The sequence below is a fragment of the Ranitomeya imitator genome, chromosome 3 (assembly GCF_032444005.1).
Source record: "Ranitomeya imitator isolate aRanImi1 chromosome 3, aRanImi1.pri, whole genome shotgun sequence".
NCBI classification, from domain to species: domain Eukaryota; kingdom Metazoa; phylum Chordata; class Amphibia; order Anura; family Dendrobatidae; genus Ranitomeya; species Ranitomeya imitator.
Genome location: NC_091284.1, coordinates 512,448,255 through 512,473,673, shown reverse-complemented (window position 1 = coordinate 512,473,673; position 25,419 = coordinate 512,448,255). Strand labels below are relative to the sequence as shown.

Genomic DNA, 25,419 nt, shown 5'->3' with positions numbered 1-25,419 from the left:
CGTACTGATTTCACAGATTTGTAATCTATATTATGCAGTTTAAAACCCTTAATTCTTTGTTTTTTAAAGATAACTTTTTTAATATAACTATAAACTGTCTAATTTGTTTGAAGTACAGTGCATGTGGTGTCATTATCATGCATTGATAATACTGTGTGTGTTATGATAGTAACTATATTCGTAATGTATAAAATGTGACAATTTGAGATTACCTTGCTTCACTTTGGTAATTGGAATGAATGCCTTTGTGTCTTCTGTGGCATACTGTAATTAAAAGCAAATTCACTCATCAGTATGAATAACAAAATAAATTATTGTAAACAGAATATGGATAACAAAAGACCATGGATAGTATTCAACAACTGGAATTATGCTTGAAGAGCTTATAAACAGTTTTAATTTTGGAAAGTAAAGGGAAAACTAGGACCCTACTATTGTTTATTTATATACCATCAATAATTTCTGCAGCATTTGACACTGCACAATGTCTGGGTAACACATTGTAATAATTACAAGTGTTACAGATAAATTACTATTATTATTATTTATTATTATAGCGCCATTTATTCCATGGTGCTTTACATGTGAGGAGGAGTATACATAATAAAAACAAGTACAATAATCTTGAACAATACAAGTCACAACTGGTACAGGAGGAGAGAGGACCCTGCCCGCGAGGGCTCACAATCTACAAGGGATGGGTGAGGATACAGTAGGTGAGGATAGAGCTAGTCGTGCAGGGGTTTGGTCAATTGGTGGTTACTGCAGGTTGTAGGCTTGTCGGAAGAGGTGGATTTTCAGGTTCATTTTGAAGGTTTCGATGGTAGGTGAGAGTCTGATATGTTGTGGTAGAGAGTTCCAGAGTAGGGGTGACGCGCTAGAGAAATCTTGTATGTGATTGTGGGAAGAGGAGATAAGAGGGGAGTAGAGAAGGAGATCTTGTGAGGATCAGAGGTTGCATGCAGGAAAGTACCAGGAGACGAGGTCACAGATGTATGGAGGAGACAGGTTGTGGATGGCTTTGCATGTCATGCTTAGGCTTTTGTAGTGGAGTCTCTGGATACTAGGAAGCCAGTGAATGGACTGACAGAGGGGAGAGGTCAGGGAATAGCGGGGGGACAGGTGGATTAGTCGGGCAGCTGAGTTTAGAATAGATTGGAGGGGTGCGAGAGTGTTAGAGGGAGGCCACAGAGCAGGAGATTACAGTAGTCAAGGCGGGAGATGATGGACTAGGGTTTTTGCAGACTCTTTGTTTAGGAATGTGCGGATCCATGAAATATTTTTGAGTTGAAGGCGGCAGGAAGGGGAAAGGCTTGGATATGTGGTTTGAAGGAGAGATCAGTGTCAAGGCTTACCCCGAGACAGCGATCTTGTGGGACTGGGGAGAGTGGGCAGCCATTTACTGTAGTGGATAGGCTCGTTGGGGAAGTCGCATGAGATGGGGAAAGACGATGAATTCTGTTTTGTCCATGTTAAGTTTTAGAAATCTAGCGGAGAAGAAGGATGAAATAGCGAATAGATTTTGTGGGATTCTGGTTAGTAGGGTGGTGATATCTGGTCCAGAGATGTAGATCTGTGTATCGTCAGCATAGAGATGATACTGAAAACCGTGAGATTCTATGAGCTGTCCCAGGCCAAAGGTGTAAATGGAGAAGAGCAGGGGCCCTAGAACAGTTATTTACAAAATCCATTACGTAAGTTCCTTGCTGTATAAGCTTACAATTAATAAGTAGTAGAAACATGAGGTATGCAAAAGGAGTAACCAGGTTGAGACACATCAGGTGGAGTTAGTATTGGAATAGTTTAGGCCAGGTTATATGCTTCGCATTCAGCAGTTTATGATATTTGAAAATTTTGTATGAAACAGGGTAGGGAGTTCTAGAAAGGAAAGGGGAGAAAGAGATTAGCCTTGTATATTGATAGTGAGATAGAAATAATAAAAAGGTGGCTATAGAAGAAGAGGAGCAGAGAGGACCTCTTTAGAGTTACAGTATATGCTATCCCTAGATTTATTTCCTCATGGCATTTAAGGTGCAGACAATAAGAATAGGATCATCTCCTTTAATCAAATGGCCTTCCCATAGGTTATGAAGTAATATTAATGAATTGAACCAATGACACCTCATAATTTGTAGGAGCTGTGGTGGTATCATACTGTGTGGGGATCACACTGTGCGGGAGGCTGTGGAGTTATGTAGGGCCCTGAAATTGTATTTTTTGCTTAAAATTATGTTAATTGTAAGCATTTCATGAGTTTTTAAAATTTTATTGATAAATACATCAAGTTTATACAAAGTCTCAAAAGTCTGGAGCTGGTGATGGCTTATTTTTGAGCTGAGCTGACGTTTTTAGTGATACCATTTTGGGGTAGATGCGATGTTTTGATCTTCTCTAAGGCTACGTTCAGACTAGCGTTGTGCTAGTGTGCGTCGGGTTAGCGTCGGGCGACGCAGCGGCGATGCACGCGTCATGCGCCCCTATGTTTAACATGGGGGACGCATGCGTTTTTGTTTGTTGCGTTTTGCGACGCATGCGTCTTTTTTGCCGCAAGCGTCGGACCAAGAAAACGCAACAAGTTGCATTTTTCTTGCGTCCGATTTTCGGCAAAAAACGACGCACGCGTCGCAAAACGCAGCGTTTTTGCGTGCGTTTTGCCGCGTTTTTGCGTGCGTTGTGCGTTGCGTCGCCGACGCAGCGGCGCACAACGCTAGTCTGAACGTAGCCTTAATGCATTTTACTGCAATAATGAGGTAGCCAAAAAATGTAATTCTGGTGTTTCGATTTTTTTCTCATTACGTCGTTAACCAATCAGATTAATTTACTTTATATTTTGATACATCAGAGACTTTTGAATGCAGAGATAACAAATATGTGTATTATTTTTTTACTTTCTAGTGTATTTAATAGTCCCCTTAGGAGACTTGAAGCAGCCATCATTTGATCGCCTGTGTTATAGATAGCAATGCTTTAGCACTGCTATGCATAGCAAAAAAAATCACAATCTCTTATGAACATCAGCCATGAGTTGGTGTTCACAGGAAATTTACAATGACAGGCACAGGGATCTTCCCAAATGTCATGACAACCTATCGGCATCCCTCGATCACATGACAGGGGTACCGATGGGTGTGATTTGTGACGTGCTTCCGTCTGGCGTGTGTTTCACTGGTTAGTAGCCATGGGTGGAGCACCGATCTACCCGTGGTTGTTAAAGACACATAACAACTCATCAAATCAGCTGTCATATGCAGGGAAGAATGTGTGATCAGAACCAGAACATACATCAAAGTCAGGGACAGGATATCTGACGTAAGCTTACACCATATGTCGTAAGGACTAAGTGAAATTCAAGATCTGTAATAAAAGGGATCCTTTCTGAAATGAAAACTAATACACAAAACAAATAATGTGATATATTGCTTATCACTGATGTTGAGATGATAATAATTTTGTTTGCAAGTTTCTACACTAGTTGAATCCTGGAGTGGAAGATTCAAGTCTTTAACCCCTTCCTGACATGCGCCGTACTAGTACTGCGCTGCGGGAACTGCGTTCCCACAAACTGCAGTACTAGTACGGCACTGCTATTTCAGGTCACCGCTCTGCATCGCGCGGTGACCGGGTGAAGATGGCTGCTATTTCTAACAGCAGGCCATCCTGGTACGTCACCACGAGGGGCTGATCTGCACCCTCGAGTCGGCGATCACTGTGATTGGCTGGTGAACTCTCACCAGTCAATCACAGCAAAGCTGCCAATAAAGTTGTTAAAAAAAAAAAAGCATGTGACAGGCTGTGAGTGGTGCTGTGTGACGTCACACCAATCACAGCCGTCACAGTAGGTGGGGTGATCACCACGTCACCTCACCTGATTAACCCCTATGGCCCTGATTGGCTGAACAATAGCTTCTAGCCAATCAGCGCCAAAGGGGTTAATTTAAAATACCGATCACCGCCCTGCACACTATCTTTCTCTCAGATTTTGCGTGCAGTGCGATTGTCCAAGCTCCTCTGTGTTACCCGAGTCAAAGATTCCATTGGTAGCCAGTGTGATCAACCCGCCGATCTCCTGCCTCCAAGTGCTGTGTGCTGTTCCAGTTCCGTCCTCTGTGCTTGTGCTCTGTGCTCTCTGCTGCCATCTGCTGCTGTGTGAGGCCTGTGATCAGAGCAGCAGCAGCACCTCCCCCACCCCTTTCCCATCCCCCCTCCCTGTTCCAGTACCCCCTCCCCTTCAGGCCCTGGGATTGAAAGACATAGCGGCTTGTGATTGGTCGCGTAGCCGCGACCAATCACAAGCCGCGACGTCACCGCAAGCTATTAGCGCGCTCATTTTTGAAAAATGAGCGCGTTAATGACTTTCAAAGACGTAGCGGCTTGTGATTGGTCGCGGCCACGCGACCAATCACAAGCCGCTATGTCTTTCAAAGCCATTAACGCGCTCATTTTTAAAAATGAGCGCGTCAATAGCTTGCGGTGACGTCGCGGCTTGTGATTGGTCGCGGCCGCGACCAATCACAACCCGCTACGTCTTTGAAAGCCATTAACGCGCTCATTTTTAAAAATGAGCGCGTTAATAGCTTGCGGTGACGTCGCGGCTTGTGATTGGTCGCGTGGCCGCGACCAATCACAAGCCGCTACGTCTTTGAAAGTCATTAACGCGCTCATTTTTCAAAAATGAGCGCGCTAATAGCTTGCGGTGACGTCGCGGCTTGTGATTGGTCGCGTGGCCGCGACCAATCACATGCCGCAACGTCTTTGAAAGTCATTAACGCGCTCATTTTTCAAAAATGAGCGCGCTAATAGCTTGCGGTGACGTCTCGGCTTGTGATTGGTCGCGTGGCGGTCACATGGGCGGCCCGCGACCAATCAGAAGCCGGGACGTGTTTCTCAGGTCCTAAAAGAGCTGATTTTGAACAACGAAGCCTGCCGGTTACCCGCGGACTCACCAGGGGCCGCCGGAGAGGTAAATATATCAATATTTTTTATTTTAATTCTTTATTTTACACATCTCTATGTATCCGATACCGATACCCGATACCACAAAAGTATCGGATCTCGGTATCGGAATTCCGATACCGCAAGTATCGGCCGATACCCGATACTTGCGGTATCGGAATGCTCAACACTACTGTTGACACAACACACTTTTATAAATCTGATGTACCCCGCACACCTTACATATAACACCACATTATAAATTCATACATCAGTAAAACAAGAAGCATTATAATCAATACTATAAAACTATGCCTCTAGATAAATTCATACAGGGGTGTAGATTCCAAAATGGTGGTCACTTGTGAGTGGTTTCCACTGTTTAGGCACATCAGGGGCTCTGCAAACGCAACATGACGCCTGCAGACCATTCCATCAAAATCTGCAATCCAAAACGTCACTCCTTCCATTCTGAGCCCTGCCGTGCGAACAAACAGTGGTTTTCCCCCACATATGGGGTATCGGCGTATTCAGGAGAAAATGTGCAACAACTTTAGTGGTTTATTTTTTCCCATTACCTTTGTGAAAATTAAAAAAATTGGGGCTAAAAGATCATTTTTGTGTAAAAAATGTGATTTTTTTTTCACGACTCTACGTTATAAACTTCTGTGAAGCACCTAGGGGTTCAAAGTGCTCACCACACAGCTACATAAGTTCGTTAAAGGGTCTAGTTTCCAAAATGGGGTCACTTGTGGGGGTTTTCCAATGTTTAGGTACATTAGGGGCTCTTCAAACGCAACATGGCGTCCACTCTCAATTCCAGCCAATTTTGCGTTCAAAAGTCAAAAGGTGCTCCTTCCCTTCCGAGCCCTGCTGTGTGCCCAAACAGTGGTTTTCCCCCACATATGGGGTATCAGCGTATTCAGGAGAAATTGCTCTTTTATTGAAAAAAATGAAAAATCGCAAGTCATATTTTAACCATTATAACTTCCTGACCAAAAAATATTATGGTTCCAAAATTGTGCTGATGTATAGTACACATGTGGGAAATGTTACTTATAAACTAATTTTTGTGACATATCTGATTTAAGGGCATAAAAATTAAAAGTTCAAAAATTGCAAAATTTTCAAAATTTTTGCCAAATTTCGGTTTTTTTCACAAATAAACACAAGTCAAATCGAAGAAATTTTACCACTATCATAAAGTACAATTTGTCACAAGAAAAAAGTCTCAGAATGACCAGGATCCATTGAAGTGTTTCAGAGTTATGACCTCATAAATTGACAGTGGTCAGAATAAAAAAAAATGGCCTGGTCAGGAAGTTGAAAACAGGCTTCGGGGCGAAGGGGTTAACTTCTTCCCGACCTGTGACACCACATGGCATCATGAAAGTTGGTGTCATTCCGACCTGTGACGCCTATGTGGCGTCATGGAGGGATCGCGTCTCTGCAGATCGAGTGAAAGGTTAACTCCAATTTGGGACAGGGGGGAGTGGTACTTCAGCCCAGGGAAGGTGGCTTCACCCCCCCTGTGGTTACGATCACTCTGATTGGCTGTTCAAAGTGAAACAGCCAATCAGAGCAATTTGTAATATTTCACCTTTGAAAAGTGGTGAAACATTACAATCCAGCCATGGCCGATGCTGCAATATCATCGGCCATGGCTGGAAACCCTGATCTGCCCCCCGCCAGCACCACCGATCTCCCCAGTCCTAAATTCTGTGGTCCGCTCCCCTCCGTCCTCCTGTCCGCTCCCGCCATCCTCCTGTCCGCTCCCCCGTGCTCTGATCCACCCCCGTGCTCCGATCCACCCCTGTGCTCCCCCCACCCCTCCATACTTACCGAGCCTCCCAGTGTCTGTCCGTCTTCTCCATGGGTGCCGCCATCTTCCAAAATGGCAGATTCGTTCCATGTACATTTTGATCACTGTGATAAAACCTATCACAGTGATCAAAATAAAAAAATTGTAAATGAACCCCGCTTTTATCACCCCCATAGGTAGGGACAATAATAAAATAAAGAAAATATATTTACTTTTATTTTTCCTCTAGGGTTAGGGTTAGAACTATGGTTAGGGTTAGGGCTAGGGTTAGGGCTAGGGTTAGAATTAGGATTAGGGTAAGGCTATGTGCACACGTATTCTGGTCCTCTGCGGATTTTTCTGCAGCGGATTTGATAAATCTGCAGTGCAAAACTGCTGCAGATTTATCGCGGATTTACCGCGTTTTTTCTGCGGATTTCACTGCGGTTTTACAACTGCCTTTTTCTATTGGAGCAGTTGTAAAACCGCTGCGGAATCCGTAGAAAGAAGTGTCATGTTGCGGAATGTAAACCACTGCGTTTCCGTGCAGTTTTTTCCGCAGCATGTGCACAGCGTTTTTTGTTTCCCATAGGTTTACAATGAACTGTAAACTCATGGGAAACTGCTGCGGACCCGCAGCTGCGGAAATGCTGCGAATCCGCAGCATTTTCCGCAGCGTGTGCACATATTCTTAGAATTAGGCTATGTGCACACGGTGCGGATTTGGCTGCGGATCCACAGCGGATTGGCCATTGTGGATTCGTAGCAGTTTTCCTTCAGCGGTGACATCAGTAGTGTGAAGGCTTAACATGCCAGCCTTAACACACTTAGCTTAGCGTGAGAACAAGGCTGCAGTGATGAGCAGTGATGTAATTAAGATTACCGCAGGTCACAGGTGGCAGGTCTCACAGTCAGCTCTGTGTGAACCAGTCTGTGCACTGCAGTAGCTTTACTATAAGATCACTTCAGCTCATAGCAGCTGGTTCTCATAGTGTGCAGCTCCATTGCTGGACTGATGAATGACCGTGGGTCTGTCACTTGGCATTCTGACACTCAGCAGTCCGATGCTCGAGCTACCATTCAAGGTTACCAGAGTTCACAGCCATCAGGTCTCTCGCCAGCTGTGAGGCCCACAAACCTCATGGGTATCTTTGAGGGACACTTTAAAGTTACTGGATTTTCCAACTTCTGGAACACTTAGAGGATGTGAGCTAATGTTACCATGGGTGTGCATTTTTCTGTGCTGGTTAATAAATAAATAAAAAAAATGATGTGGGGTCCCCCCTATTTTAATAACCAGCTGAGGGAAAGCAGACAGCTGTGGGCTGGTGTTGTTATTCTGGGAAAGGGGCAATATCCATAACGGTTCCCAGTCTATTAATATCAGCTCAAATCTATCTGTTTAGGGTATTTTCTTCTTCCCAGAATAATAACACCAGCCCTCAGTTGTCACAGAAATGGCGCATCCATTAGATGAGCCAATTCTGGGACTAGATTAATCATACACTAAGCCTCGGCTCTTCCCGCTTGTCCTAGTGCTTTGGCAAGTGGGATTAATTTATTTTATACTTTGATAGACTGTACTTTTCTGAATGATGTGATACCAAATATGTGTATTATTTAATTGTTTTATTTTCAATGGGGCAAAAGGGAGGTGATTTGAACTTTTGTGTTCTTTTATTTTTTCATTTTTTAAGACTTATTGCTTTACATTTTACTGTATTTAACAGTTCCTTTTGGGAACTTGAACCTGTGAATGTCCGAATGATTGTAATACACATTGCAGTATTTCAGAACTACTATGTATAGCAGAAATCATGATCTCCTATGTGGATGATGACGAACTCAGTTGAAGGGTTCAAGAGAGGCCTGGATGTCTTCCTGGAGCAGAACAATATTGTATCATACAATTATTAGGTTCTGTAGAAGGACGTAGATCTGGGGATTTATTATGATGGAATATAGGCTGAACTGGATGGACAAATGTCTTTTTTCGGCCTTACTAACTATGTTACTATGTTACTGAAGTGATTGCTCATGAGAAAATTGGTCTACGACGTGGGACCTCATTGGATGTCATCAGATCTGAAGAGATTTTTTTTAATTAATAAATGGGTAAACCAGGGAATGTTTTTTTCCTGCATGTGTATTTTTTTCTTTTAACTTACTTGGTTAGTAATAGGAGCGTCTGATAGACGACTCTCCATTACTAACTTCTGGACTTGATATCAGTGGACACTACAAGGCTGATATCAACCCCATAAACTATTACCTCGCTTACCAACGCACCAGGATAAGGGTGAACAGCCAAAGCTAAGCACCAGAATTGGCTCATTTAATGGATGCACCATTTCTGGGGCTGCTGAGGGCTTGTGTTATTAGGTTGGGAAAGGGGACAATATACATGGCCCCTTACTAGCCTATTAATATCAGAATGCAGCTGTCTGCTTTGCCTTAGCTGGTTATTAACCCCTTCATGACCCAGCCTATTTTGACCTTAAAGACCTTGCCGTTTTTTGCAATTCTGACCAGTGTCCCTTTATGAGGTAATAACTCAGGAACGCTTCAACGGATCCTAGCGGTTCTGAGATTGTTTTTTCGTGACATATTGGGCTTCATGTTAGTGGTAAATTTAGGTCAATAAATTCTGCGTTTATCTGTGATAAAAATGGAAATTTGGTGAAAATTTTGAAAATTTTGCAATTTTCACATTTTGAATTTTTATTCTGTTAAACCAGAGAGATATGTGACACAAAATAGTTAATAAATAACATTTCCCACATGTTTACTTTACATCAGCACAATTTTGGAAACAAAATTTTTTTTTGTTAGGAAGTTATAAGGGTTAAAATTTGACCAGCGATTTGTCATTTTTACAACGAAATTTACAAAACCATTTTTTTTAGGGACCACCTCACATTTGAAGTCAGTTTGAGGGGTCTATATGGCTGAAAATACCCAAAAGTGACACCATTCTAAAAACTGCACCCCTCAAGGTACTCAAAACCACATTCAAGAAGTTTATTAACCCTTCAGGTGCTTCACAGCAGCAGAAGCAACATGGAAGGAAAAAATGAACATTTAACTTTTTAGTCACAAAAATTATCTTTTAGCAACAATTTTTTTATTTTCCCAATGGTAAAAGGAGAAACTGAACCACGAAAGTTGTTGTCCAATTTGTCCTGAGTACGCTGATACCTCATATGTGGGGGTAAACCACTGTTTGGGCGCACGGCAGGGCTTGGAAGGGAAGGAGCGCCATTTGACTTTTTGAATCAAAAATTGGCTCCACTCTTTAGCGGACACCATGTCACGTTTGGAGAGCACCCGTGTGCCTAAAAATTGGAGCTCCCCCACAAGTGACCCCATTTTGGAAACTAGACGCCCCAAGGAACTTATCTAGATGCATAGTGAGCACTTTGAACCCCCAGGTGCTTCACAAATTGATCCGTAAAAATGAAAAAGTACTTTTTTTTCACAAAAAAATTCTTTTAGCCTCAATTTTTTCATTTTCACATGGGCAACAGGATAAAATGGATCCTAAAATGTGTTGGGCAATTTCTCCTGAGTACACCAATACCTCACATGTGGGGGTAAACCACTGTTTGGGCACATGGTAAGGCTCGGAAGGGAAGGAGCGCCATTTGACTTTTTGAATGAAAAATTATTTCCATCGTTAGCGGACACCATGTCGCGTTTGGATAGCTCCTGTGTGCCTAAACATTGGCGCTCCCCCACAAGTGACCCCATTTTGGAAACTAGACCCCCCAAGGAACTTATTTAGATGCCTAGTGAGCACTTTAAACCCTCAGATGCTTCACAAATTGATCTGTAAAAATGAAAAAGTACTTTTTTTTCACAAAAAAATTCTTTTCGCCTCAATTTTTTCATTTTCACATGGGCAGTAGGATAAAATGGATCATAAAATTTGTTGGGCAATTTCTCCCGAGTACGCCGATACCTCATATGTGGGGGTAAACCACTGTTTGGGCACTCGGCAGGGCTCGGAAGGGAAGGCGCGCCATTTGACTTTTTGAATGGAAAATTAGCTCCAATTGTTAGCGGACACCATGTCGCGTTTGGAGAGCCCCTGTGTGCCTAAACATTGGAGCTCCCCCACAAGTGACCCCATTTTGGAAACTAGACCCCCCAAGGAACTTATCTAGATGCACATTGAGCACTTATAAACTTCTGTGAAGCACCTGGGGGTTTAAACGCAGAGCCATGAAAATAAAAAATAATTTTTCTTTCCTCAAAAATGATTTTTTAGCCTGGAATTTCCTATTTTGCCAAGGATAATAGGAGAAATTGGACCCCAAATATTGTTGTCCAGTTTGTCCTGAGTACGCTGATACCCCATATGTGGGGGTAAACCACTGTTTGGGCGCACGGCAGGGCTCGGAAGGGATGGCATGCCATTTGGCTTTTTAAATGGAAAATTAGCTCCAATCATTAGCGGACACCATGTCACGTTTGGAGAGTCCCTGTGTGCCTAAACATTGGAGATCCCCCAGAAATGACCCAATTTTGGAAACTAGACCCCCAAAGGAACTAATCTAGATGTGTGGTGAGGACTTTGAACCCCCAAGTGCTTCACAGAAGTTTATAACGCAGAGCCATGAAAATAAAAAAAAAAATTATTTTCTCAAATATGATCTTTTAGCCTGCAATTTATTATTTTCCCAAGGGTAACAGGAGAAATTTGACCCCAAAAGTTGTTGTCCAGTTTCTCCTGAGTACGTTGATACCCCATATGTGGGGGTAAATCACTGTTTGGGCACATGCCGGGGCTCGGAAGTGAAGTAGTGACGTTTTGAAATGCAGACTTTGATGGAATGCTCTGTGGGCGTCACGTTGCATTTGCAGAGCCCCTGATGTGGCTTAACAGTGGAAACCCCCCCACAAGTGACCCCATTTTGGAAACTAGACCCCCAAGGGAACTTATCAAGATGTGTGGTGAGCACTTTGAACCCCCAAGTGCTTCATAGAAGTTTATAATGCAGAGCCGTGAAAATAATAAATACGTTTTCTTTCCTCAAAAATAATTATTTAGCCCAGAATTTTTTATTTTCCCAAGGGTAACAGGAGAAATTGGACCCCAATAGTTGTTGTCCAGTTTCTCCTGAGTACGCTGATACCCCATGTGTGGGGGTAAACCACTGTTTGGGCACACGTCGGGGCTCAGAAGGGAAGTAGTGACTTTTGAAATGCAGACTTTGATGGAATGGTCTGCGGGCGTCACATTGCGTTTGCAGAGCCCCTGGTGTGCCTAAACAGTAGAAACCCCCCACAAGTGACCCCATTTTAGAAACTAGACCCCCCAAGGAACTTATCTAGATATGTGGTGAGCACTTTGAACCCCCAAGTGCTTCACAGACGTTTACAACGCAGAGCCGTGAAAATAAAAAATCATTTTTCTTTCCTCAAAAATGATGTTTTAGCAAGCATTTTTTTAGATTCACAAGGGTAACAGGATAAATTGGACCCCAGTAATTGTTGCGCAGTTTATCCTGAGTATGCTGGTACCCCATATGTGGGGGTAAACCACTGTTTGGGCACACTTCAGGGCTCGGAAGTGAGGGAGCACCATTTGACTTTTTGAATACGAGATTGGCTGGAATCAATGGTGGCGCCATGTTGCGTTTGGAGACCCCTGATGTGCCTAAACAGTGGTAACCCCTCAATTCTACCTCCAACACTAACCCCCCCCACACCCCTAACCCTAATCCCAACTGTAGCCATAACCCTAATCACAACCCTAACCACAACCCTAATTCCAACCCTAACCCTAAGGCTATGTGCCCACGTTGCGGATTCGTGTGAGATATTTCCGCACCATTTTTGAAAAATCCGTGGGTAAAAGGCACTGCGTTTTACCTGCGGATTTTCCGCGGATTTCCAGTGTTTTTTGTGCGGATTTCACCTGCGGATTCCTATTGAGGAACAGGTGTAAAAATACGCGGAATCCGCACAAAGAATTGACATGCTGCGGAAAATACAACGCAGCGTTTCCGCGCGGTATTTTCTGCACCATGGGCACAGCGGATTTGGTTTTTCATATGTTTACATGGTACTGTAATCCTGATGGAATACTGCTGCGAATCCGCAGCGGCCAATCCGCACCGTGTGCACATAGCCTAATTCTAAAGGTATGTGCACACGCTGCGGAAAACGCTGCAGATCCGCAGCAGTTTCCCATGAGTTTACAGTTCAATGTAAACCTACGGGAAACAAAAATCGCTGTACACATGCTGCGGAAAAACTGCACGGAAACGCAGCGGTTTACATTCCGCAGCATGTCACTTCTTTGTGCGGATTCCGCAGCGGTTTTACAACTGCTCAAATAGAAAATCGCAATTGTAAAACCGCAGTGAAATGCGCAGAAAAAAACGCGGTAAATCCGCCATAAATCCGCAGCGGTTTAGCACTGCGGATTTATCAAATCCGCAGCGGAAAAATCCGCAGAGGACCAGAATACGTGTGCACATACCGAAACCCTAACCCTAGCCCTAACCCTACCCCTAACCCTAGCCCTAACCCTAACCCTAACCCTAGCCCTACCCCTAACCCTAACCCTTTCCCTACCCCTAACCCTAACCCTAATCCTACCCCTAACCCTAACCCTACCCCTAACCCTAACCCTATTCTAACATTAGTGGAAAAAAAAAAAATTCTTTATTATTTTATTGTCCCTACCTATGGGGGTGACAAAGGGGGGGGGGGGTCATGTATTATTTTTTTTATTTTGATCACTGAGATATAATCTATCTCAGTGATCAAAATGCACTTTGGAACGAATCTGCCGGCCGGCAGATTCGGCGGGCGCACTGCGCATGCGCCCGCCATTTTGGAAGATGGCGGCGCCCAGGGAGAAGACGGACGGGACCCCGGCTGGATCGGTAAGTATAATGGGGTGGGGGGGACCACGGGGGGGGGGGATCGGAGCACGGGGTGGGGGATCAGAGCACGGGGGGGGGGAATCGGAGCGCGGCAGGCGTGGAACGGAGCACGGGGGCGTGGAACGGAGCACGGGGGGGCTGGAACGGAGCATGGGGGGGTGGAACGGAGCACGGGGGGGTGTGGATCTGAATGCAGGGGGGGTGATTGGAGCACGGGGGGAGCGGACAAGAGCACGGGGGGGAGCGGAGCACTGGATGGAGGGTTGCCGGAGCAGTGTACCGGCCAGATCGGAGGGCTGGGGGGGCGATCGGTGGGGTGGGGTGGGGGCACATTAGTATTTCCAGCCATGGCCGATGATATTGCAGCATCGGCCATGGCTGGATTGTAATATTTCACCCGTTATAATGGGTGAAATATTACAAATCGCTCTGATTGGCAGTTTCACTTTCAACAGCCAATCAGAGCGATCGTAGCCACGAGGGGGTGAAGCCACCCCCCCTGGGCTAAACTACCACTCCCCCTGTCCCTGCAGATCGGGTGAAATGGGAGTTAACCCTTTCACCCGATCTGCAGGGACGCGATCTTTCTGTGACACAGCATATGCGTCACAGGTCGGATTGGCACCGACTTTCATGACGCATACGCTGTGTCACAGGTCGGGAAGGGGTTAAAACTAGGGCAAACCCCACATCATTTTTTTAGGGTCCCTCCTATTTTTAACCCCTTTCTGCCAGCTGACGGAATAGTACGTCAGCTGGCAGATCCTCTGCTTTGAGGTGGGCTCCGGCGGTGAGCCCACCTCAAAGCCGCGACATGTCAGCTGTTTTGTACAGCTGACATGTGCGCGCAATGAGCGCGAGCGGAATCGCGATCCGCCCGCGCCCATTAACTAGTTAAATGCCGCCGTCAAGCGCTGACAGCTGCATTTAACTAGCGCTCCCGGCCGCGCGGCCGGGAGTGCTAGCACTGCTGACCCCCGTCACATGATCGAGGGTCAGCAGTGCATCGCCATAACAACCAGAGGTCTCCTTGAGACCTCTATGGTTGTTGATGGCCGATTGCTTTGAGCGCCACCCTGTGGTCGGCGTTCAAAGCAACCCTGCATTTCTGCTACATAGAGGTGATCTGTACTTCACCTCTGTGTAGCAGAGCCGATCGAGTTATGCATGCTTCTAGCCTCCTATGGAGGCTATTGAAGCATGCCAAAATTAAAAAAAAAGTGATTAAAAATATAAAAAAAATAAAAAATATATAAAAGTTCAAATCACCCCCCTTTCACCCCAATCAAAATAAAACAATTAAAAAAAAAATCAAACATACACATATTTGGTATCGCCGCGTTCAGAATCGCCCGATCTATCAATAAAAACAAAGGATTAACCTGACCGCTAAATGACGTAGCGAGAAAAAAAATCAAAACGCCAAAATTACGTTTTTTTGGTCGCCGCGACATTGCATTAAAATGCAATAACGGGTGATCAAAAGAACGTATCTACACCAAAATGCCAGCTCGGCACGCAAAAAATAAGCCCTCAGCTGACCCCAGATCACGAAAATTGGAGACGCTACGGGTATCGGAAAATCGCGCATTTTTTTTTTTTTTTAGCAAAATTTGGATTTTTTTTTCACCACTTAGATAAAAAATAACCTAGACATGTTTGGTGTGTATGAACTCGTAATGACCTGGAGAATCATAATGGCAGGTCAGTTTTAGCATTTAGTGAACCTAGCAAAAAAGCCAAACAAAAAACAAGTGTGAGATTGCACTTTTTTTGCAATTTCATCACACTTGGAATTTTTTTCCCGTTTTCCGTTACATGGCATGGTAAAATCAATGGTATCTTTCAAAAGTACATCTCGTCCCGCAAAAAATAAGCCCTCACATGGCCATATTGACGGAAAAACAAAAAAGTTATGGCTCTGGGAAGGAGGGGAGCAAAAAACGAAAATGAAAAAGCGGAAAAAGCTCCGGGGGTGAAGGGGTTAATATCCAGCTAAGGCAAATCTGACAGTTGCAGGCTGATATTAATAGAATGGACAGCTTTATGGATATTGTCCTTTTCCCAGTCTAAAAGCACCAGCCCCAGCTGTTTGTTTTCCCTTGGATGATTTTAAAAAGAAAGGGGACCGCACGTCAGTTTTTTGAAATCATTATTTATTCATTTTAAGTGCCCAACTAATCACAGCATGCCATTACTTGACATGGCTGTGATGGAGCCAGAATTGCCCACAACCTTAAAGCTTGTTGATTCGCTGTGCTGCAGCCTTTCAACAAGCTTTCTTAGACTTCCGGAACAGAACAGGAAACCAGACATACAGTTAGAAGTCTGTGTTTGGGGTTTGGTACCAAACACTAGAAGTCCGGTACGAACCCTGAACTTTCTAGATCGGGTTCACTTACCCCTAGTGGTGAATAATGGAGTAATTAAACATGCCAGCAGCCAGGAAGTGACATGCATGGAGAATACTGGTCCATGCACTCTGGTGTTCTACATGTAAGTTCTTTCACTGCATATGGAAAGGTTCAGAAAATGCTGAATTTAATTTAATGTGGACACATATCATATTCCTTGATATAAGAAGACCAGTTCAGGACATTTCCATTCAGGGAAAGTATATTCTATTTTCAAAGAAGCCAGTATTGTAAATCTTGTACTGTTTTATGACCTGTTCTGCAGAAACATTTTTTTCTGTCCACTCAAACATTTAGCTCTGTGATATTCCTTCCACATGTACGCTGCTATATAAACTGTGGAAACAGTTGGCACAGTTAAAGCGAAATAATTAGAAACAAAGTTCACTGTGAAAATATGGATAAATAAGCAAACATTTTTGGATACAGAAACAACTTTGATATTTTATTTTAAGACAGCAGACTGTTCCTTCAAGGTGACATAATTTCAATTCAGAACATAACTGTCTCATAATAATGTGAAGTTCTAGTGAAAAACGTGGCTTCTTCCCATAAAAGATGAGAGTAGCGATAATTTGTAAAATCTGATCTGATTACGTTGTATTTTAAATCTCCATGAAACAGGCAAAATTTATAATTATTAAAGTATTATCAGGATCATTATTATTATGGTATTTATAGGGTTTTAACCCTTATCTGACCTCGGACGGGATAGTACATCCAAGGTCAGATCCCCTGCTTTAATGCAGGGCTCCGCGGTGAGCCCGCATCAAGGCCGGGACATGTCAGCTGTTTTGAACAGCTGACATGTGCCCGTAATAGGCGCGGGCAGAATCGCGATCTGCCCGCACCTATTAACTAGTTAAATGCCGCTGTCAAACGCAGACAGCGGCATTTAACTACCGCTTCCGGCCGGGCGGCCGGAAATGACGTCATCGCCGACCCCGTCACATGATCGGGGGTCGGCGATGCGTCAGGATGGTAACCATAGAGGTCCTAGAGACCTCTATGGTTACTGATCACCGGTGGCTGTGAGCGCCACCCTGTGGTCGGCGCTCACAGCACACCTCCATTTCTGCTACATAGCAGCGATCAGCAGATCGCTGCTATGTAGCAGAGCCGATCGCGTTGTGCCTGCATCTAGCCTCCCATGGAGGCTATTGAAGCATGGCAAAAGTAAAAAAAAAAAAGTTAAAAAAAATGTGAAAAAAATAAAAAAAATATAAAAGTTTAGATCACCCCCCTTTTGCCCCAATCAAAATAAATCAATAAAAAAAAAAATCAAATCTACACATATTTGGTATCGCTGCACTCAGAATCGCCCGATCTATCAATTAAATGAAAGCATTAACCTGATCGCTAAATGGCGTAGCGAGAAAAAAATTTGAAACGCCAGAATTACGCTTTTTAGGTCGCCGCGACATTGCATTAAAATGCAATAACGGGCGATCAAAAGAACGTATCTGCACCAAAATGCTATCATTAAAAACGCCCACTCGGCACGCAAAAAATAAGCCCTCAACCGACCCCAGATCACGAAAAATGGAGATGCTACGAGTATCGGAAAATGGCGCAATTTTTTTTTTTTTTTTTTTAGCAAAGTTTGGAATTTTTTTTCACCACTTAGATGAAAAATAACCTAGGCATGTTAGGTGTCTATGAACTCGTAATGACCTGGAGACTCATAATGGCAGGTTAGTTTTAGCATTTAGTGAACCTAGCAAAAAAGCCAAACAAAAAACAAGTGTGGGATTGCACTTATTTTGCAATTTCACCGCACTTGGAATTTTTTTCCCGTTTTCTAGTACACGACATGCTAAAACCAATGATGTCGATCAAAAGTACAACTCGTCCCGCAAAAAATAAGCCCTCACATGGCCAAATTGACGGAAAAATAAAAAAGTTATGGCTCTGGGAAGGAGGGGAGTGAAAAACGAACACGGAAAAACGAAAGGTCATGAAGGGGTTAAAGGGTTGTTCTTTGCTTTAGACAAATCCCAATTAATTATCTTTATGTGTATGAAAAGCCAAGATGAGGCCACGTGCACACATTCAGTATGTGGTCAGTATTTTATATCAGTATTTGTTCAGGACTGGTACAGAGGAAAACAGAAACACGTGAACCACTTCTGAATTTTTCACCAACTCCTAGAATTACAGATAACTAGGTAAAAAACTCACCCAAGGATTAATGTGTGCACATGGCCTAAGGAGCACTACCACTCATGTTTAATTTCAAAATATAAAGTAGAGCTTTCATAGTTTAAACATTTAGTCAAATAATTTTGTGTCGCATTATGTTTCTAGATCAGTGGAACTTAAAATATTAGATGCACGTTGTAATACCACATTCACAAAAGAAAATCATTACTGCAGCACTTTATTCTTTTTAGGTATACCTGTAATGTGCCTTTTGGAATTTTATAGGTGTTTTCTAGGTTTCCATTTTCTTTACCTTTAGCTGTAAAAAAAAAGAAAGTCAGCTTTGAAAATGTCAGTCAACATATAATTTATCAACCCCAGGCTCTAAGAAACAGACTGTCTACAGGTAGTTTTTTTTAGCATTCTGTTTTCTTAAAGAAGCGCCATTCCTGCTTATGTTCAGGCTGTTTTGGCCTGATATGTTATAACTTTTCACAATATATTGCCAAGAATTGCAAGGTCCTTCAAACAACTGCTTGTGAAGGTGTCAAAAGTTGGGCTTTCACTGATTGGAATCAACCAAATGATTGGATTGGAAAGAACCTGAAGACTCACCTCTTCCGACAAGCCTACAGCCTGCAGTGATCCTGAACTTACTGAACCGCCGCACAACCTGCCCTACCCTCTCCTAGTGTTTCATCACCCATCCCCTGCAGACTGTGAGCCCTCGCGGGCAGGGTCCTCCCTCCTTATGTACCCGTGTGCCTTGTTATTTGCTCATGTTTAATGTATTTGTCTATATTTGCCCCGTATTCACATGTAAAGCGCCATGGAATAAATGGCGCTATAAAAATGTATAATAATAATAATAATAATAATTATTATTATTAATTTATATAGCACCATTAATTCCATGGTGCTGTACATGAGAAAGGGGTTACATACAGGGTTATAGATATCGATTACAGTAAGCAAGTTTACAGTGACAGACTGGTACAGAGGGGAGAGGACCCTGTCCTTGCGGAATTATATTCTATGGAATAGTGGGGAAGAGACAGAAGGTAGGGGCGAGGCGGCGGCTCTGGCGATGGCGAGGCGGCGGCTCTGGCGATGGTGAGGCGGCAGAATGGTTATTTCAGGCTGTAGGTTTTCTTGAAGAGATGGGTTTTCAGGTTCCGTCTGAAGGAGCCGAGGGTGGTGGATAGTCGGACGTGTTGAGGCATGGAATTCCAGATGATGGGGGATATTCGGGAGAAATCTTGGAGGCGGTTGTGTGAGGAACGAATAAGTGTGGAGGAGAGTAGGAGGTCTTGGGAGGATCGGAGATTATGTGAGGGAAGATATTGGGAGATTAGTTCAGAGATATAGGGAGGGGACAGGTTGTGGATGGCTTTGTAGATCAGTGTTAGCAGTTTGAACTGGATTCGTTGGGGAATGGGGAGCCAGTGGAGGGATTTGCAGAGGGAAGAAGCAGGGGAGTAGCGAGGAGAGAGGTGGATTAGCCGGGCAGCAGAGTTGAGGACAGACTGGAGTGGTGCAAGAGAGTTAGCGGGGAGGCCACAGAGGAGGGTGTTGCAGTAGTTGAGGCGGGAGATGATGAGGGCATGCACAAGATTTTTGGCAGATTGTGGGCTGAGGAAGGAACAGATTCTACTATAATCTACTATATAATTGTCTAAGGGTCACTTCCGTCTTTCTGTCCTTCTGCTTTTTCTGTGTGTCACGGATATTCTTGGTCGCGGCCTCTGTCTGTCATGGAATCCAAGTCGCTGATTGGTCTCGCCAGCTACCTGTCATGGCTGCCGCGACCAATCAGCGACAGCCACAGTCTGATTAGTCCCTCCCCTACTCCCCTGCAGTCACAGTGCCCGCTCCATACTCCCTGTAGTCAGTGTCTCCGGTGCCCACTCCATACTCCCCGCAGTCAGTGTCCCCGGCACCCACTCCATACTCCCAGCAGTCAGTGTCCCCGGCGCCCGCTCCATACTCCCCGCTCCATACTCCCCTCCAGTCACCACTCACACACGGTTAATGCCAGCGGTAATGGACCGCGTTATGCCGCGGGCAACGCACTCCGTAACCGCTGCTATTAACCCTGTGTGACCAAGTTTTTACTATTGATGCTGCCTATGCAGCGTCAATAGTAAAAAGATCTAATGTTAAAAATAATAAAAAAAAACAAAAAACCTGCTATTCTCACCTTCCTTCGTCGGACGATGCGCTCACGATGGCCGCCATCTTCCGTTCCCAGAGATGCATTGCGAACTTACCCAGAAGACTTAGCGGTCTTGCGAGACCACTAAGTCATCTGGGTAATTTCGCAATGCATCCTGAGAACAGAAGATGGCAGCCGCATCACACAGCTTTGCTGGATCCCAGGGGTGAGTATATAACTATTTTTTATTTGAATTATTTTTTTTTTTACAGGGATATGGTGCACACACTGCTAAATACTGCGTGGGCAGTGTTATATACCTACGTGTCTGGGCAATATACTACGTGACTGGCCAATATACTACGTGGCTGGGCAATACACTACGTCGCTGGTCAATATACTACGTCGCTGGGCAATATACTACGTCACTGGGCAATATACTACGTGACTGGGCAATATACCACGTGGCTGTGAAATATACTACGTGGCTGGGCAATATACTACGTGGCTGGGCAATATACTACGTGGCTGGGCAATATACTACATGGCTGGGCAATATACTACGTGGCTGTGCAATATACTACGTGGCTGGGCAATATACTACGTGACTGGGCAATATACTACGTGACTGGGCAATATACTACGTGACTGGGCAATATAGTACGTGGCTGGGCAGTATACTATGTGACTGGGCAATATACTACGTGACTGGGCATTATACTACGTGGGCTGGGCAATATACTATGTGGGCTGTGCAATATACTACGTGACTGGGCAATATACTACGTGGACTGTGCAATATACTATGTGGGCTGTGCAATATACTACGTGACTGGGCAATATACTACGTGGCTGGGCAATATAATACGAGGTTGGGCAATATACTACGTGGGCTGGGCAATATACTACGTGGACATGCATATTCTAGAATACCCGATGCGTTAGAATCGGGCCACCATCTAGTAATAATTATAATTGGGGATACATTTTTATTTTTTCCTTCAACATTAGAGTATAGAGTTTATTGTTAGTGGACAGATTGTTATTTTGCATGACACTTTTTTTTTAGCCATACAATATACTAAAAAATGGAACAAAATTCAAAGTGGAATTGTTATTATGATGATACAACTTACCTTTTTTGAACGTTTTATTACTTAAGTTTACTACATCACTTTACTAGTTACAGTTGGTTTCTTGCAACATTTTTTAATCGCTCCAAGACATATGACATACCTATGTAATATGTCATATACCTGCTTTGAAGTGGGCTCATAAGCTGAGCCTGCAACTTTCCACGCACATGACGGCTAAATTAATCAGCCATCATGTGCCTCTAACTGCCATGGGTGGAGAGGTGCTCCAACCTTGGCTACTAACCTGCCTGTTAAATCACACTTGTCAATCTCTGACAGCGACATTTAAGATGCGCCGACAGTGACATGCATAATTCCATGCTCCCATCGGAGAGCCCATGATGACATGATCACGGGCCACCAATGGGCTGTCATGACAGTTGGAGTCTTCTGATGACTCATGTGACTGTACAGTATTATGATCCTCATGTGAACGGCAGTAACATAGAAGATCGTGATTTCTGCTATACTTAGCAGTTCTGAAGTACTGCTATGTATAGCACAAGTGATCGGGAATCACAGCTTCAAGTCCCCTAAGGGGAGTATTAAATACAGTAAAAGTTAAAACCAAAAAGTTTAAAAAAATATGAAAAAAATAAAAAACACAATCAGAATTCCCTTTTGTACAATTTAAAATAAAACAAGTAAAAAAACACATTTAGTATCACTGAGTTCAGAAATGTCAGATCTATCAAAATATAAACTAAATTAATCTGATTGGTAAATAGTCTAATAAGAAAAAAATCAAAATACCAGAAATACGTGTTTTTGGCCACTGCAATAATGCAATAAAATGCAATAAGCATTGATCAAAACATCATATGTACCCCAAAACCGTATCAGTAAAAATGTCAGTCCTCATACATCCCCATATCTGAAAAAATTTAAATTTTACTGGTCTCGAAAACTGGTGCAAAAGCAAAAAAAGTTGTTTCATTCAAATTTACAATTTTTTTTGCCACTTAAAGGGAACCTGTCAGCAGGATTGTGAACAGTAACCTACAGACAGTGTCAGGTCGGCGACGTTATACTGATTAAAATGATACCTTGGTTGATGAAATCAGTCTTATGGTTGTTCTTTAATCTTTATTTTCAGTTTTGTGTATTAGATTATTGTGCCCTAAGGCAGGGTTGAGGTATATGTTGCTCTGATTAGATATTCATAATGCAGACTGCTGACAGGTCACTGATGCCTCACTGACCTGCCCCTAGTTTGCATAATGAATATACATAAAAAAAAAACTTCTGCAAGCAGGTGCCAGCTGTGGCCCCTCCTCTGCAGCAAATCGCATGTTTTATGTGCCAATATTACGTTTTATTCAAGTTATTCAGCTAGAGGAAAGAAAAAAAAACTCAGCTTGAAATTAGCGCAAGCGCAGTAGCTGCTATTGATGTCTAGTTGTGATCCGATAGCTGCTTCTGAGCATGTGCCAGTGAAGCCATCTTACTGGAGAAGAAAAAAAATCCTCCTCCAAGATGGCACCGCCCGCACCTGCGGCAGTAGCACCTCTCAGCTATCTCCAAGAGCTGCCATTGTGCAGGCGCGGGCACCGCCATCTTGGAGAAGGGTTTTTTTCTCCAGTAAGATGGAGCCACCAGCGCATGCTCAGTAGCTGCTATGGGATCACAGCTAGACACTAGTGATGAGCGAATATACTCGTTACTTGAGATTTCTCGAGCATGCTCAGGGGTCCTCCGAGTATTTTTTAGTGCTTGGAGTTTTCATTTTTCTTGCCACAGAGGAATGATTTACATCTGATAGCTAGCATAAGTACATGTGGGGATTCCCTAGCAACCAGGCAACCTCCACATATACTTATTCTGGCTATCAGATGTAAATCATGCAGCTGCGGCAAGAAAAACTAAAACTCCGAGCATTAAAAAGTATTCGATGGACCCCCGAGCGTGCTCGGGAAATCTCGAGTAATGAGTATATTCGCTCATCACTACTAGACACCAATAGCAGCTACTGAGCAGGCGCCAATTTCAAACTGAGTTTTTTTTCTTTCCTCTAGCTGAATAACTTGAATAAAACATATTATTGGAACATAAAACATGTAATTTTGCTGTAGAGCAGGTGCTACCTGCCTGCAGAAGGTTGCTTTTTTTTTTTTTTTTACCTATGTACAGATATTCATTATGCAAACTAGGGGGCAGGTCACTGAGGGATCAGTGACCTGTCAGCAGTCTGCATTATGTATATCTAATCAGAGCACCACATACACCAACTCCGCATTAGGGCACAAGAATTCTTATTAACAGAAAACTGAAAATAAAGAACAACCGCAAGATGGATTTAATCAACCAAGGTATCATTTTAATCAGTATAATGGCGCTGACCTGACACTGTCTGTAGGTTACTTTGCACAATTCTGCTGACAGGCTACATAGTAATATAGTAACATAGTTAGCAAGGCCGAAAAAAGACATTAGTCCATCCAGTTCTGCCAATATACCATCAGAATAAATCCCCACCTCTACGTCCTTCTAAAGAACCTAATAACCGTAAGATACAATATTGTTACACTCCAGGAAGACATCCAGGCCTTGAACCCCTCGACTGAGTTCGCCATCATCACCTCCTCAGGCAAGGAAAATCAGATTCTCACTGCCCTAACAGTAAAGAATCCTCTTCTATGTTGGTGGAAAAACCTTCTCTCCTCCAGATGCAGAGAATGTCCCCTTGTGACCATCACATTCCTTGGTATAAACAGATCCTCGGAGAGATATTTGTATTGTCCCTTTATACTTATACATGGTATCAGATCGCCCATCAGTCGTCTTTTTTCTAGACTAAATAATCCTAATTTTTCTAATCTCTCTGGGTATTGTAGTTCCCCCATCCTCTTTATAAATTTTGTTGCCCTCCTTTTGTATTCACTTTAGTTCCATTATATCCTTCCTGAGCACCGATGCCCAAAACTGTACACAGTACTCCATGTTTGGTCGAACCAGGGATTTGTACAGAGGCAGTATAATGTTCTCATCATGTGTATCCAGACCTCTTTTAATGCATCCCATGATCCTGCTTGCCTTGGCAGCCGCTGCCTGGCACTGGCTGCTCCAGGTAAGTTTATCATTAACTAGGATCCCCAAGTTCTTCTCCATGTCAGATTTACCCAGTGGTTTCCCATTCAGTGTGTAATGGTGATATTGATTCCTTCTTCCCTCGTGTATAACTTCACATTTATCATTGTTAAACCACATCTGCCACCTTTCGGCCCAAGTTTCCAACTTATCCAGATCCATCTGTAGCAGAATAATATCTTCTCTTGTATTGACTGTTTTACATAGTTTTGTATCATCTGCAAATATCAATATTTTACTGTGTAAACCAGATCATTAATAAATATGTTGAAGAGAACAGGTCCCAACACGGACCCCTGCGGTACCCCACAGCGTCCAAGTTAGAGAATATACCATTTATAACCACCCTCTGCTCTGTATCACTAAGGTTCCCTTTAAATAAAAAAAATATATACAAGTTTGGTATCTGCGTACTTGTACTGACCTGAAGAATCGTATTCCTATGTCAGTTTTATCATATAGTGAACATGGAAAATAAAAAACTATTGTGGAAATGCCCTTTTTTGCAATTTCACCACACTTAGAATTGTTTTCCCATTTTCCTGTACACTATGTAGTACAATGAATTATGTAATTCAAAAGTACAACTCGTCACGCAAAAAAAAAGTAGTGAGTTCCCTTTACTCCCATTAATTCCTGCTGCCACAATGCAAAATTAGTAAATCCATATTTGTCTTATACTAATAATGGAATGATGAGGAATTTGACCAGTATTTCTTTATTTTTTATTTTATACCATGACATGTATTTCCAGACACTTCTATTTAAGGTGGTAATTCCTTTAAGGGTAGGCAATCAATGTTAAAGTTCCAGAATAGAGCACTTCCTAGGAAACAACAGCATGGAGATGTTC

At 43.3% G+C, this 25,419-nt stretch overlaps 1 protein-coding gene across 12 annotated transcripts in view; it reads right to left on the bottom strand.

Moving 5' to 3' along the window:
• ABI3BP (ABI family member 3 binding protein) overlaps positions 1-25,419 on the bottom strand; it is a 746,713-nt gene that overhangs the window by 292,835 nt on the left and 428,459 nt on the right. For all 12 annotated transcript variants that reach the window (XM_069757702.1, XM_069757705.1, XM_069757707.1 and 9 more), the window contains exons 6-7: positions 18,446-18,507; positions 213-264 (exon numbers count right to left, since the gene is read on the bottom strand). In XM_069757702.1, the coding sequence (XP_069613803.1) occupies positions 213-264; positions 18,446-18,507 (114 nt within the window). The remainder of the gene's footprint in view (positions 1-212; positions 265-18,445; positions 18,508-25,419) is intronic.